At 41.7% G+C, this 15,406-nt stretch overlaps 1 protein-coding gene across 2 annotated transcripts; it reads right to left on the bottom strand.

The window, feature by feature from the left end:
• Positions 1-60: 60 nt before the first annotated feature.
• irak1 (interleukin-1 receptor-associated kinase 1) lies at positions 61-14,303 on the bottom strand. 2 transcript variants are annotated; one of them, XM_040022636.1, is made up of 15 exons: positions 13,964-14,303; positions 9,976-10,143; positions 8,223-8,374; positions 8,060-8,137; positions 7,767-7,943; positions 6,391-6,455; positions 6,171-6,282; positions 5,567-5,688; positions 4,176-4,380; positions 3,305-3,373; positions 2,679-2,766; positions 2,494-2,588; positions 1,592-2,216; positions 1,383-1,481; positions 61-1,292 (listed from the first exon to the last, which is right to left on the bottom strand). In XM_040022636.1, exons 1-15 carry the CDS (start codon positions 14,073-14,075, stop codon positions 1,213-1,215), a joined length of 2,247 nt encoding a protein of 748 aa, XP_039878570.1. In that variant the 5' UTR covers positions 14,076-14,303; the 3' UTR covers positions 61-1,212. The 2 variants fall into 2 exon arrangements, with proteins under 2 accessions (XP_039878570.1, XP_039878571.1); XM_040022637.1 differs by having other exon boundaries at positions 8,060-8,133; positions 8,222-8,374.
• Between the last annotated feature and the right edge of the window lie 1,103 nt (positions 14,304-15,406).

Below are 15,406 nucleotides of genomic sequence, written 5' to 3' on the forward strand. Positions count from 1 at the left end.
GTAGAAATGGAAACTAAATGTCATTAAAGCAATCTAAAATAAATGAACGAAACAACTGGGTTTTAAAAACTTGTTTATTTAATTAAATTAATTAAATCAGCCAAACTATTTTTATAAACTGTCTCAAGTGAATAACTAGTAAAACCAGTTAATTAACAATAATTATCTTCAGTGTTATATAGTTGCTTCAGTGAGTTTTATACTGTAAGATAAATGTTAGGGCAAGAACCCCAACAATCAGATAATCCCCTGCGAGCAAGGCTAAGTAATAGTGGGGAAGAAGAACTCAGTTAGGCCCCTCCAGGATCAGGCTAAGGGCACATCTGCTACAAGCAACTGATGAATGAAGACAGAAAAAAGGAACACTGAGAAATCAAATTTAAGCCAGTTTTTGAAGTTAGTAAAAAAAGGTCCAATGTTAAAATGCCCAATTTTACAAGAAATAGAAGACATAAACATGTTTAGAGGCTGCTCCAAATCAAAAATGTTGTCATCCGATTATATTTTCTCCGTGCTTCAGTTTTGGTGACTGAAAATTTAATATTGTATTTCACAGGTAGCATTGTCTCAGTATTCCACCTGTACAGTGTATAGATGCAGTTTGCCATCAAAGCCAGCTAGCAGTACCTGATAACATTTCACCCTCCTGTCCACATATGACATCTTCTGGCTCCGCCGATAATAAGATTACAGCTTCAAAATGCAGAACTTGTGAGATCGCAGTGGCTACGTTCTGATGTTACCTTTGTCTTGCTCCTTGAACAACAACAGCCATCAATCCGATGCAGGTTTTTGTTGGCGCTCAATAACATAAAACATCGTCTCAAACTCTGCGGCATTCAAAGCATATAGCATGTACTCTGTTTTCAGAATTTTATGACACAATTACAAATATTAAAATATTTCCATGTGAATTTTAAAATTATTACAGACTAATGAATAAATAATTTCAGTTAGATGAAAATAACAGGAATGTTGCGTTACGCTGACATGAGCATCACTTGGTTTGAACCCAGTGATGTTTTTTGGTAAATGCACAGCTGGAGAAATCTATGAAACCCAGATTCACCAGCAGTCTGAAATGTGACACACCAGCAGCTCCACCATCCAGCAGTTTTTTCTGTAACATTAGTGATGATGAAATCCACAGCTGCACTCCAGAAACTGTCCATCTTTGGTCCTCTACTTTGTGTCCATAATAGATAACCGCAGTCACTTGTGTTTAGTGGGAAGATAATCCAGCTCATCGCTCTCCTCTGGTCCTCTGATGTCCCCAGAACTCTTCTCTTCATCTGATCAGACACAGGAGAAACACAATGAGTGAACCAAAAACAAACAAAACCAACAGGTATCATAAAAACTCCTGAGTGTGGTTTACATACAGATGTTTTCAGACGACAGCAGCTCAGGAGTACGAATCCTTCCTTCCTCGTACTGAGTTTTCTTCTCCAGGAGTCGCTGTTTGCTGGAATTTATCTGAACTGAACAAACAGGAAATGGATCTAGTTTCAGTTTCAGAAAAGTTTAGGACAGGTGTTCAATAATGTCTGAAGAAACTAAGGTGTGGTCCTTTAATGAGTTGCTCACATACTTGAAGGCTCTGGAGATGTTGACTTCAGGGACCCTGCAGGAGAGAAGCCGTAGAGCCTTGCAGTGGCCTCTGCCGTGGTTTGCCCTCTAGTCTCTGGTCCTGCTGGGGCCCCTCTCAGTGCTCCGGGTGCTATACTCAAACTGGTGCTATTGGGCTGGGGAGGGAAATTGTACTGGTCCTCAGTGGGCACCGAAGGCTGGTTGCACTCAACCTCTGTGAGCCTAGCTGGACTGCGATACTGGGCTTTGGTGGAAGGAGATAAAGACCTGCAGCTGGTCCCGTTTGATCTCAGCTGAGAGCGAAGGTCGTACTGGGAGAAACCTCGACTCTCGTCGGTTTCACATGGACCAGCGAATGAACAGGAAGACACAGGAGGGAAAATGGATGACGGGGGAAGAGATGATGATGAGTGAAGTGGGTCAGGAGTGGCGAGGGTGAACAAAGAGGGAGAGGAAGAAAATTTGGTTGACTGTGACACTTGGTAGGTATCCTCCAGTGGTCCCAGTTTACTCAGCTCTTTGGAAAGCTGTTGTATATTAGAGTCCAGAGAGCGGGGAGGTCTGGGGAAGGACTGGTAGGGAGGCTCCCTCACCATTTTATATACGTCCTCAAGAGATGCACACACCTATGAAAAAACAAAACAACACACTGAGGTGAAAAACAGGAGGATCCAAACAGGAGCCCTGAGGAACTCCAGAGTGCTCTAAGCAGCAGTCACAGAAGTCCAGATTAAATTAAATTGCACCACAACCAGTCTGAACTGACAGGATATGCATCTGAAGAAGTCTGCAACCACTGAAACTACATCTGAGGAGGTCTGGAGAGACTGAAACTACATCTGACAAAGTCCAGATTAACGAAACTGTTTAAGAGGAAACCAAGTGAGTGTGGCTGGCTCTTACATCTTTCATTACCGGTCTCTTCCTCCTGAGTTTTGCCAGACACCTGCAGGCCAGATCCACCAGTTGCAGGCTACCAGTAAGCTCAGCAGTACCCCCTGCAACGAAAGTGAACACAACAGGTAACAGGAAGGACATGGAGCAGGCACAACAAGGACAGGGACTGTGGTCTTAGCTCAAACACTGACCTGAAATCAGCCGTTTGTCAAGATGCTTCCTCCAAACTGCTTCAGTTGAGCCACCTGGACCTTCCTTGATGTCCTCCACCAGGTCCTTCTGCAAACCAGAATCAAAACCAGGGTAAGCCCGACTCAAACAGACCAGGTTACCGGCAAGGAAACACACCAGCCGGGTTTGGAAGGATTCTGCCATTTTCCAAAGCTTCAGATTCATCCATCCATCCATTCGCTTATCCTTTTTCAGGGTCGCTGGAGCCTATCCCAGCTGTCATAGGGCGAGAGGCGGGGTACACCCTGGACAGGTCGCCAGTCTGTCGCAGGGCCTACACACAGGGACAGACAACCATTCACACTCACATTCACACCTAGTGGCAATTTGGATTATCCAATTAACCTATCCCCACAAGCTGCATGTCTTTGGACGGTGGGAGGAAGCCGGAGTACCCGGAGGGAACCCACGCAAACACGGGGAGAACATGCAAACTCCACACAGAAAGACCCCGGCCTGATGGTGGAATTGAACTCAGGACCTTCTTGCTGTGCGGCAACAGTGCTCACCACCGCGCCACCGTGCTGTTCAGATTCAAAACAACCCAATATGCAAATCAACTGTGCGAGCAGGTGTGTGCTATTACCAGGTATCTGTCTCGACCCATCCCATCTTTCTCCAGAGCTCGACGTCCAGTCAGCACCTCGAGCAGCACCTGAAACACACACACGGATGTGTGGACACACACACATGCACCATTTTCAGACACTTGCTGTGTTTCTCTTCTGTTTTCTGGTCTCAGAATAAAAATGTTCAGTTTCACATCAGTTCCTAAAACAGGATATTTCCTGTTGCCAACTCTATAACTTACCTACAACTAACGAAGATGTTTCTCTAACTAATAGATGGTTGTAACTTATTTTATAAACAAAACCACCTACAAATTATTATGTTTATGATATTTTTTATGGTTTAATGGCTGATGTTTTAGTGTATGTAATTATGCTTTTCAAACATATTTATGGAAAAGCTTGAAGCTTAGGGTGCAAATTATGCTTTACAGTATACTAGTATTACAGATCAAACGATAACGCCGTCATACTTGAAGTCTTTCTGTTTCCAGGTACTTTTTTTTTTTTTTTTTTACTTCCGTGTTTTGGTTTCAAAATCTACAACTTCTTGTTTACATCTTTTGTGGTGTTTAAAATATTTTCTAGAGGAACAATCAAAATTGAGGCCTGCAGCTGTAAATCTTGCTACTCCTCAACGGTTAGCCATGGTCCACATCGAAACATCACATCATAGTGATTAGGAATTAACTGCATTAAAAATCAAGTCCTATAATATTAAAAACATACATGTTTCACACAATTTTCCACTGTTCTCATAATAGAAATGGGCCTGTTTCTGTACCAAACTACAAAACGTTATTGGAAAAGCAGAAATATTTTTATAATTAGGAATATATGAATACACAGAGTCCTCCCATACTGCACTGAGGCCCTGCGACATCTCACCACTCCGAAGCTGTAAACGTCCAGTTTGGGTCCCAGCTCTCCGCCTCTCACGTATTCCTCCGGCAGATAAGCCAGCGTTCCTCTCACTGTTGTCGTTTTACCCACGGATGTCGTGCTAGCTGCCGAGGTGCCGGTGGGTACAAACCGAGCCAGACCGAAGTCTGAAAGCTTCGCCGTCATGTGACTGTCCAACAAAATGTTGGAGCTGGAGAGAAACAGAGGAACATAAAGAAAAAGAGTTCAGGTTAACACACCAGGTGAAAGCAGAGGCTGTGTTTTTGCCAGTGCGTCGCCACAGTGCAAATACTCGCACTAACAGACTTTTAGAAAACAAAACAAACACATCATAGATGACTTTTTGACTTCACTCAGCCTTATAACCAGGTGGACCACATCAACTGTGATAAATGAGTAAATGTGGCGGTAAATACACTTCATGCAAATCATTTCATTACTTCTTCAACGGAAACTTCATCTTGATGTTTTTTTCCTGTGACCTTTGTATGAACTGTGAAATGAAGGCATGAATTTCAACTGAAACTTTACCTGACGGTCTGCCTACGCTGACGTGTTTTACACACAATTCAGAGGAAAACAAAAATGATGGAGACCTCCAGATAGCAGAAGAGGAAGAAGAGGGGCTTCTTCCTCTCTTTGTTGTGTTTGGCTGAATGACAAAGTACACCATAAATATTTATTTTCCTGATCACTTTTCCTTGACTAGAGGAAAAATGTGAGAAGTTAGAAGAGAACAGACTACAGGGTGAATGTTGGTCTGCTGTGGTGACATTGCAGCCTCCTGGACTACAAAAAGCTCATCTTTCATACTGTTCCTGCGTTGGTCATACAAAAGAGGATAATCATGAAAAAAAAATTGAAAACAAATGGAGCATTCTCGGTCTCAGCACACAGAGCGGGTCGCACACGGTGGTTCAATCCCTGGTCCTGCAGTGCATATGTTGCAGTCCCATCCCTTGTGATTTTTATTGTTTAAAGGCGTAGAATACAGCACTTTATGAATGTGTATGAACGAGCAAGAATGTAGCTCGTAGTAAAAAGTGCTTCGACTGCTCAATGAGAAAAGTGCTATATAGGTATTAGCGCATCTTCCAATTCAATAACATAAATAAAAATAAATTCATCATCAAGGCTGGAATCTGATAAGGGAATTTATGACCTATAAGCAGAAATAATATTTCTCACTTTCAGATTAGTTACTCATCATTTCCAGTCATTTCTCTCTTCCTGCTGGAAATAATCCAGTATAGCTTCTGCTTTCTGCACTTTTCAGTGACTCATGTCAAATAAAAGACTGTAATACAGCTGTTCACTTTGATCCATTTAACACATGGATTCATAAATACACTGAAGAGCTCCAGGGTGAAGATCACCTTTTCACGTCTCCGTGGATCAGCAGCTTTTCGCCTTCAGGGGGGCAGTGGAGAAACTGCAGAGCTTCTGATGCGTCCTTAACAACACTGACTCTCTGAGGCCACGAGAGCACCGCACACTCCTGAAACACACACACGGAAATAAACACACCCATGGAAATAAACACCCCTCCGAAACAAATAAACATTTGTAAATTATGTAGTGTGCAGGGTTTTCCCCAAGCACTGAAACTCGGGTGCAGGACTGAGTGTTCTTACAGAGCATCATGGAGAATGCACATGAAGAGGTAAAGGTGATTAATAAGAGCCACCATCATTATTTAACAAGCCTTTCATATTTATAATCACTTCCCATCAGTGGATCTTATTTATTTGTATATCACAATCTTTTATTCACATCTACTTGGAGCAACAGATGAAGGCCGATACACTGGGTGTATCAGGTTTCAGTGTTGCCAGCTTTCTTTCAGTAATATTGCAAGGATAATGGCAAAAGCCAACCCTGAAAAGACCCAGCAATGACCACCTATGACACCCAGACAGCACCCGAGTCCTGGGAAAACCCTGGAGTTATCTGAGCCGTGTGCATCTGTGTATGTGTTACGTTGTGCAGCTGGTCCTCCAGAGATCTGTTTTCCATGTAGCTGTAAATCAGACACAATGACCCTCCTCCGTCACTGAACCCTAAAAGATCCACAATGTTGCGATGTCTGAATCTGAGGAGGACACACACACACACACACACACACACACACAATAACAACCATGTGACTTTAATCAGAACAGATGAAATCTGCTGTATCTCACTGAGGAACTTCACCCACCTTGACAGTTGCTCCACTTCAGTCTGGAAGCTCTTCTTCAGCAGAGCCCAGTCCAGCAGCCCGTCCTGTCAACAACAGCAGCAATTCTGACCAATCACAATCTACTTCCTGGCAGTAAAATGGACCAATGAGAAGGCTTTTTCAGACAGCGAGCGGTCGACCCCTCTCTAATTATCAGTCGATGTTTTTCTTTTAACTTTTCTAAAAAGAGCCAAAAGACTCTTTCAGACTAATTTTGTCTCCGTTTCCATGGCGGCAAAAACCTCGAAAATGACAGTTGTTTTTAAAAATCTGTCTGTGACAAAACCATAGACTGTACGTTAAAGATGTTGGCAGCTACCATGACAGCACCCATTGGATTGTGAAGTCCGTTGAACCCTCGAGATGAGCCATTTTGCTGACACCATGTTGGTGTTTTGATACAGGATGTGCACACTCACCGTCACACACATGTTGATGAGCAATGAGCATTTCCTGGAAAATCCTCTCTCACACTTAGAATGACCCAAATTTACAAAATGAACTGAATTTTTCATTAAGTGTGACTGAAACGAGAAGCTGAGATGATAACATCAGCAGTAAAGTGTCGACTATGGTCCTGACAGAGCGCCGTCTTCCCACAGACTCACTTTAGGACCTCTACGATGGCTTCACTTTTTAGACCCAGAAGCTAAAATTGAAGCTCATATTTTGTGTGGAGACGTTGATGTAGAAGTTACCTAAACCGGCCTTCTAACAGCCAGCAGGGGGCGACTCTTCTGCTCTGTGACCTTTCGTCTTAACATTTTTGACTCAGTCACTAGTTCCAGGTCAGACTGAATAAAACATGAATATCATTTTGTAAAATAAAGAATAAAAAAAAATACTCTAATTGGCTAACAACTACTCACTCATTAAAACGATTAGCTAGAGGTGTCGTCATGGGGACTTTACTAACCAATGGCAAATAGCCTGGAGGCTGCATTCATCTTTTATAGGGTCTGTAGCTGTGACAAGCCAAAACAAAAGCCTGCACAGCCTTTTTGATCTTTTTCCAACTTTTGTGTTGCTTAAACTTCATTGTTCATGGCCTGCAGGTGGCGACTCCTCTGGTTACATAAAGACTTAAAGGGCCCTTTCCTCAAAATAAAAGTGTGCAACACCATTTCTGACTTTTTTGTATTTCATCTCATTTCCTTTTATTTCTTTGGTGCCCGACAGTTTTAACTTTCTAGCTCGAGCGCAGAAATAACCAGACGGTTGGGATCGTGAATACATTTACTCGAACTGCAGCGTAAACTGTAAGCAGAGTTTTTCTGTACCAGTCCTGTTGCTGCCTGAAAACCGCTCGCTGTCTGAAAACTCCTCAAGACTGAACTGCATTGTGATTGGCTGACCTCTTTGAATTTCTTGACGGCGCACTTCATGTCCTTCAGAGTCGCTCTGTACACGACTCCAAACCCCCCCTCCCCTATCTGCAGGCAGGGGGAGAACCCATTTGTCCCAGCATACACCTCTTCATATGACAAGCGCATCACTGCGATGCTGCTGCTCACCGCCACCATCACCTGGGGCTGGGGGATGACATCACCACCATCATCGTGCTTTGTTGTAGTGATGTATTTGTATTGATTGTTGAACAAACCTTGTGTAATGTGTGTGCAAGTATGTGCGCGTGTGAGAGAGAGACCTGGTGACGTTGTTGCACTTCAGAGCGCAGCCCCGGGGGGGGCGATGCAGGTCTGGGTAATGGACCTCCTATTCCTTTATTTACAGAATAAAGTAGTGACACCATCAGCGTCACAGAACAAGCCGACTGGACATACGTAAATGTCTGTTTATGCTGTGTTACCTGAGCCCAGTCTACAGGTGTCCTGCATAGGCGTGGCCCAAGGCTTTTTGGGAGGGGGGACAAACTGAGAGTCAGAAAAAGGAGATGAAGAAGGATGATGACGAGCAGGAGCAGGAGCAGGAACATAGGAGTAAAGGTCCAGACTTCTCACCCCTGCAGACAGAGAGACAGAATGAGAAAAAGTCAGTCCTATACAAAAGGTTCTACTGAAAACGTGGACTTCAGGCACGTTGCACTAACGTATAGTGATGAAGTGTTTTAGGAGAATATGATCAAACCAATATGCGTACAGGGAGGGGTACAGCACTGAGGATGCTGTGCTAAGTGTCACTCTTTTAATAAGCAAGCATTCAGAAGATTCAAAAGCTTATGATCAGATTCCATCTGCTGATTCTAGTTCTGCATTTGACTGTTCGTCCACACCCGCAGCTCCAAAAACTCTTAAGTTTAGAAATGCCTTAATTATAAATTGGTTTTTATCCCTTTTGTCAAGCCGGTCACAACAAGTTAAACAATTCAATCTCCGTGAGTTCCCCTCTCCTTTTCACCTTGTATACTACTGGCTGTTGAGGTAACTGGACTAATTATGGGGTTATCAAATTCTCATCAAAGAATTTGATAACTCCGTTATTATTATTATATTATATCCTACATGCAGGTGACTGCCCGTCTTTATCCCACAGGGCTATCAGTGATTTCAAAGTGTGATGTAACCGTGACCATCTCATTTTGAATAGTGATAAAACTGGAAAAAAAAAAAAAAAGGGTATATGTGCACACGACCCAGTGTCAATTGATGTCTGTACAATAGAGCACATATAAGTACTTGAGTATCTATATGGACAAATTCTTTAATGTGAAGAATACGTTGATTTTTAAATGTGAAAAATTAGCTCAAAGACTCCACTGTGTTTGTAGACTCAGGCTGTTTGAAGTGAGCTCTGTGGTTATGGGTATTTTTTATAATTCAGTACTTGAAAGTTTGATTAGATATGAGATGACAGCCTGGTTTTGGCTCTCTTACAGCAAATTCAGAGTCTAAGATTGAGAAACTGATAAAAACTTCCATGAAAGGCAAAGGAAACAAAGAGAAACAGTTTCTCATGTCGAAATGAGGAAACAGTTGTTCATCAGACTCATAATTGATTGATTAATTTTTGGTGCTGGTTTTATTGTGCGAATGCTGCTTTGTTTAGCACTGTTTGTCCAAGATTAATATCTAATGTGGTATGACTACACAAAGATAAGAGGCAAGTTTATTCTCATCTTTGCATAGTCTTGCAGAAACATGAAAACAAACGATAGCGTAAAGACGTTTTTATATCGTCATCCGACATATATCGTTATATCGAGCAGCCCTAACAGGCAGCATATTCAAGATGAAGTGATAACTAAAGGACAACAACTCTGAGCAAACCCAACAACTTAAAAAAAACATTTACGAAACAAAGCACCATATGTTGATTGTGATCAGCTGTAAACACCTACAGCATATATCTGTGAAATCCAACACATTTTAAAACCTTATTTTCCTTTTTAAAAGACACTTGGGAACAAATATATTTAAGAATTTTTAATATATGGTCTTTTTTTTCTAGATGCAGGTGTAAATAATTCTTTATTGACTCCTATTCATTGAGGGCCATCTCACAAGCACCGCAGCTGAACTGCAGCCAGTTTGTGCACCAATGGCATTAACATTAATATACTATCCCTCGGGGTCAAAGGTCATGAGTGTTTGGAGGTAAACTCACAGTTCAAGATGACATCACGGGGGCGTAACAGCTGCAGATCCTCCAGCAGGTCGATCAGCTCTCCGACTTGAATGTTCCTGTTCGAGCATTTGACCATCACCCAGTGGGTCCGCCTTTCCTGCCTCTCAGCCAATCGCACGTCGTTCTGATCCATCAGTATCCCCGAGGCTGTGAGACAGAAACAGTACAATCAAAAACTGCAGAAATATGAAGTAAACTGATTTTACAGACACTCAGACTTCAGAGGACAAAAACTAGCTCGCTATAAACAATCACAGATATAAAATACAATAATATAAAAACAGCACAAACAGAACATGTGAAATATTAAAACCTAAAGTTTAAACAGCATTTGGTTGAATCCGAACAGAGAATTTCCTCGTACACGTCACAGTTCATCATTCTGCTAAAAACTAGTGACCCGGCTTCACTGGTAGCCATACACAACCGTACCATAACATGTTTAACAGATGTTTTCATGGAATGTCAGATCTGGCCAGTGTAACCAGTGGTTTGTACAAGAAAGGCATCCCTTTACTGTAGACTTTGACAATGATACATCGACCTAACACAGGATGTTTCTGACTCTGTAAGATGCTGTGAAGATCTTCTGAACCAAGGAGATAACTCTGTGATTTTCTTGGTTCAGAGATAATTTTGTGACACTTTAGCTGTCCTCTGTGATCTTTCAGGCCTTCTGGTGTTGCCAGTGCATCCATTCTGTTATGCCGATTGCTGTCTCTCTAACAGCTTTATTTGTGTTTGTCAGCCTAATAATGCTTCCCTCATTAACCTCTTTGTGCCTCTTTTTGAGAGCTAATGCAAATTTCAACGCTCTGAATCAACTCCAGATCTCTTATCGTCTTAGTTTGTCATGAAATAACAAAGGAACGAGCCTCCCTTAGCCAAGACATGGCCTCCAAGTTAATTGTCCAATCACTTTTGAGCCTCTAAAACCGTGCATGATGCTGCATTCCAGATACCTCTGAATCCAGATGTCGGAACTTGGAAATTAGGGCGTTCCAGAAGAAGTGAGGAAAAAGAAGATTTGTTTTGGTTCTTCGCAAAGTAGAGACATTCAGGAATCACTAGCGTGCACCTATGGTATCAATTTGAAAATCCTAGATGACTTCCTTCTGAAAATCTTCTGAATGCAATGATTAAAGAAAACTTGACCTCTGGCCTTGACCTTGAGGTCACTGAGATTCAAGCTCGTCTAAGATTTTTAGTAGATGGACTTATGGTATCAATTAGAAAACCCTACATTGCCTTGTTCTCAAGTTAACGTTATCATAAACTTGGGTGTCCACGCCACCCGCCTGGTCGGGGCAATGACAATTCCCATCAGCCTTTTACGGATGATCTGATATCCTCGTGTCGGTGTTGTTCCCAGATCATCATAATAAATGTTCCAGGTTCAACATTGCAAGTGACCAATCACATTGTTGTGACGTCTCCCTTTTGTGCCTTTGAAAAATACCGCCTTAAAAAAAAAATCTACTTCACTTGAGAGAAGAGAAACTGCTTCTGTCTGCCGATCCAGGAACTTGAATTCTTTGAATTTCAGGATACTTTTCTTTAATAAACGGTAAACATTACACATATTGTCCTTACAGAGGCGGTTTCTCTTCTCGCAAGTGAAGTAGATTTTTTCAAGGCGTTTGTTTTTTGAGGTCGCGGATGACGTCAGGAGAAGGTGATTGGTCACTTGCAATGTTGAACCTGGAACAACATGACGAGGGAACAACACCAACACGAGGATATCAGATCGTCCGCCTTTTACGGCCGAGGGGTAAAAATGGCAGTAACTCCTAGAAAGCTAGCGCAGTTCTTTTTTAAAAGCGCTCGAATTAAAGCTGAAAGTCTGCACCAGAATCACATCTTGATGATTGTTTTAAAATTTCACCGTGGTAGTGTACAGAGGCGAGAACACAAAAATACAGAAAAAAAAAGTTACTCCAAATACTTATGGAACCTCACATACTGTATGTTGAGGCATGTGATCTTATTTGTCTTACTCAGCGTGCAACATTTGCCACCTTTTTTTTTTTTTTAACATCTTTATCTGTTGGTTAACACTTGTGACTCGTGCTTCATCTGCAGTGTTGCATTAGAGTTCGTCTGAAAGATTTCAAGGACATAATCAACGCATGTGCTGTCCGCCACAAACCACAACTCCATCACCTGATGTGGGTGGGATACACAACAACTGGGCCCGATGCTTTTCAGTTCGAGAAAAAAAAAAAAAATGACCAGAGTTTACCACAAGGAGGAAGTGCAAAAAACCCAACATAGACCAAAGGAGCAAACAGGAAAAGCACGGGCGATGGCAATTTATTGTTCTAACAACTGGTTTCATTTCATTTCAAAGAAGTGCTTGTTCTGCCGTCTCCACAGCAGGGCAAAAATGAAATTACCAGCAACAGCAAAAAATATGAGCTAGAACAGCCCACATTAGTGGTACTTTGTCTCTCTTTTTTGACAGCTACAACAAGCCAACCTTCACGGTTAAAACAAAAAAACAAGTATCAAAAACTGATTTTCCTTAGGGGCGAGCGTGGCTCAAGAGTTGGCAGCTCATCTTGTAATCGGAAGGTTGCCGGTTCGAGCCCCGGCTGGGACTCGGTCGTTGTGTCCTTGGGCAAGACACTTCACCAGAGGGCCAGAGGGCCCGTTGGCGCCAGTGTCCGGCAGCCTCGCCTCTGTCAGTGCGCCCCAGGGTGGCTGTGGCTACAATTGTAGCTGCCATCACCAGTGTGTGAATGTGTGTGTGAATGGGTGGATGACTGAACGTGTAAAGCACTTTGGGGTCCTTAGGGACTAAATAAAGCGCTATACAAATACAGGCCATTTACCATTTTAAACTTTGTGGCTTATATTGACCAGGATAAGGCGCGATGTCTCGGGGATCACAAGTAGCTGCCTTTGATGACTGCGAGGGTGATGCAAATTGGAACTGATGGTGATATCAGAGAAAAGGTGCAGGTGGCCAAAACACTAAAGGTGAGGCTTCAAAATAACATCACAATGCCTGGCTCCATCATCTGTATACAGTTTCTGAGCCCTACATCTAAATCTTTTTTAAATAATCTTTTCTCCCAACTCTAACTGCTCTAGTATTTCTTTTCAGTGTTCCACTTTGACAGCTGTGGATGTTCTCTAATGCTTAAATTTTACTTTGTCGTTTTTCTGTAAAACTTCTATTTCAGTAGAAGAGAAGCTGCCAGAGGTCTTCCTCCCCACCATCACCAAATGCTGCTTATACAATGTAAAACTTTAAAAGTGTATTTCATTCGAAGAAAACTTAAGATTTTCAAGTCACCTGAGCTCAATATAGTACACCAACATAACAGAGCTCTACCTAAATTTTAGTCAAATAAAACCCGCACAACCTTAGTTAAGAGAGTTTACAATAAAACTGAAAACTTCTGGATTTTTTGAGAAACCTCAAACTGTTTCTAATCACATTTCATTATGTGTCAGAACACACAGGCATTTCAGTTTCTGTCACATTCGTGTGCTCCGTATTTACTCAATATTAACAAAGTGCACTTACAGATAACGTCTACCAGAGACTTCCTCAAAACAGCCACCGGTGAATTTATCTATATTTAGGCTAACTGTAGTCAAAATGTGACCTAATATCGGAAGAAAACTGTACCTGATTTAATCTCAGTTGACGCTCACGCTAAAGCAATCTTTTATTAATAGTATTATATATTTTACAACTTTGTGGAAATAGTTGGGACAGGTAAGCCCTGTACCTGAGGGCAGACTGAGAAGGATGGATCACAGCTGAGGCTCTCACAGCTTGTTTAATTCTCATTTTCTGTAGTGATTTCACATGGCAGCAGCTAAAGTTGTTACACAGAATAAACACGCTAGAGTTTATTTTGGTGAAACACCCAATTAACGGTGGACTCCACCGTCCCTCCTACCCCAAGCTGCTGGCCTTTAGCTCTCAGTCAAAGTTCGGGTTCTGACTCACCAAAGCGGGTCCAGTCCTGGTTTGACAGCCCGTCCATGATGCGGCAGAACTCACAGTCAACGGAGGCGGGCAGGTTGTAGTACAATACGGCCCTCGGGTCTCCTCCCGACATCTTTACCTAACTCCTACAAGTTAGTCCACGCTGAAGCTAATAGGCTAATCGATGACAGCGGCCACCGCGGGGAACTCTGGGTGGTCTGTAGGGTATCAGATTCACACAAGGACCTGGATCACATCAGAACCGCCCGGAACGAACCTGTTCAATCACTTCAAAAACTCTCTCAAACTACAGGTTTGAGTCTTTCAGCGCTTCCGCCTAAAACAAGCTAGCTGCTTCCGCTCCGTACTACCGAAATAAAAGCCCAAATAAATGCACTGTTTTAAAAGTTTTTTCTTCACTTTTTACTTCTTTTTTTTGAACAAATGTTTTACCTCGTGAGCCACATACACCCCCATTTGATCACAAGTGGACCACACCAGTGAAATTCCCCTTTCTGACAGTTTAAATCAGTTTAATTACACATTTAATCCTCGAGATGTCTTAGGACCGGACCGACAGATAAAAGGACATCTCAGGTTTTCTACATGATAAAGAAAAGCTGTCGTGGTAAATGAAAAAAATCTATCAGCATGACTCCGGGTTTAAATTGTAAGACATAAAGATATAAAATGTAAAATGACTGGAAAAAAAAGTTTTGGTAGTTTATTGACTATCCTGATATTATAAAAGAGAAAGCTTTTTGCAGAAAATGGTACAAATTTGGCAAAATTGTGCATCCTTTGTAACAAACAGACATTTCTGTAGTAGTAAAAACAGCAACGTCTCTTATCACTCTAATTTTTTACCTATTACCTAATTAGTTTGGTTAAGCATAAATGGCCATGGGAGAGGTCTTTATCTGTGGAAAATACAGCTGTAAAACGTAGAAAAATGCAGTTAACAGTCCGAAATTTATTCCTTCACATTTTCAAAAGCTGCCCAGTGGGGCCAGATTGGAGTCTTTGCTTGGCCAAATTTCCAATTTATTTATTTTGTTTATATGTATTATTTTTTATTTATGAAGCCCAGTAAAAATTCAGTAAAAAAATAATATAAATTCTTTTTTGGGGGGGTTAATGATAATTACTCAAGCATAAAATGTACTTTTTGATTATTAAATCACCAAAAATAACCAGGAAATCCAAATATTACTCTTCTCTATACCATGATTTGTAACAGTGTATTACATCAGATCGGTCATTCTTACATGCAAAGTGTCAGCTTCTCCACTGTGACCGTTTCCTGGTTAAATATAATTTCCTGCATGACAAACTCCAGATTGTTGTTGTTTTTTGTTTTAACTATCAGTCAGAAAATAGGATATTATTAGAACTAGAGCTGCTTGATTTAAACCACAGTTATTTTGGTCAGTGCTGAGATTGCTGTGATGGAATCCAAATACA

This window comes from Simochromis diagramma, unplaced genomic scaffold (assembly GCF_900408965.1).
Source record: "Simochromis diagramma unplaced genomic scaffold, fSimDia1.1 OVJJ01000308.1, whole genome shotgun sequence".
NCBI lineage: Eukaryota > Metazoa > Chordata > Actinopteri > Cichliformes > Cichlidae > Simochromis > Simochromis diagramma.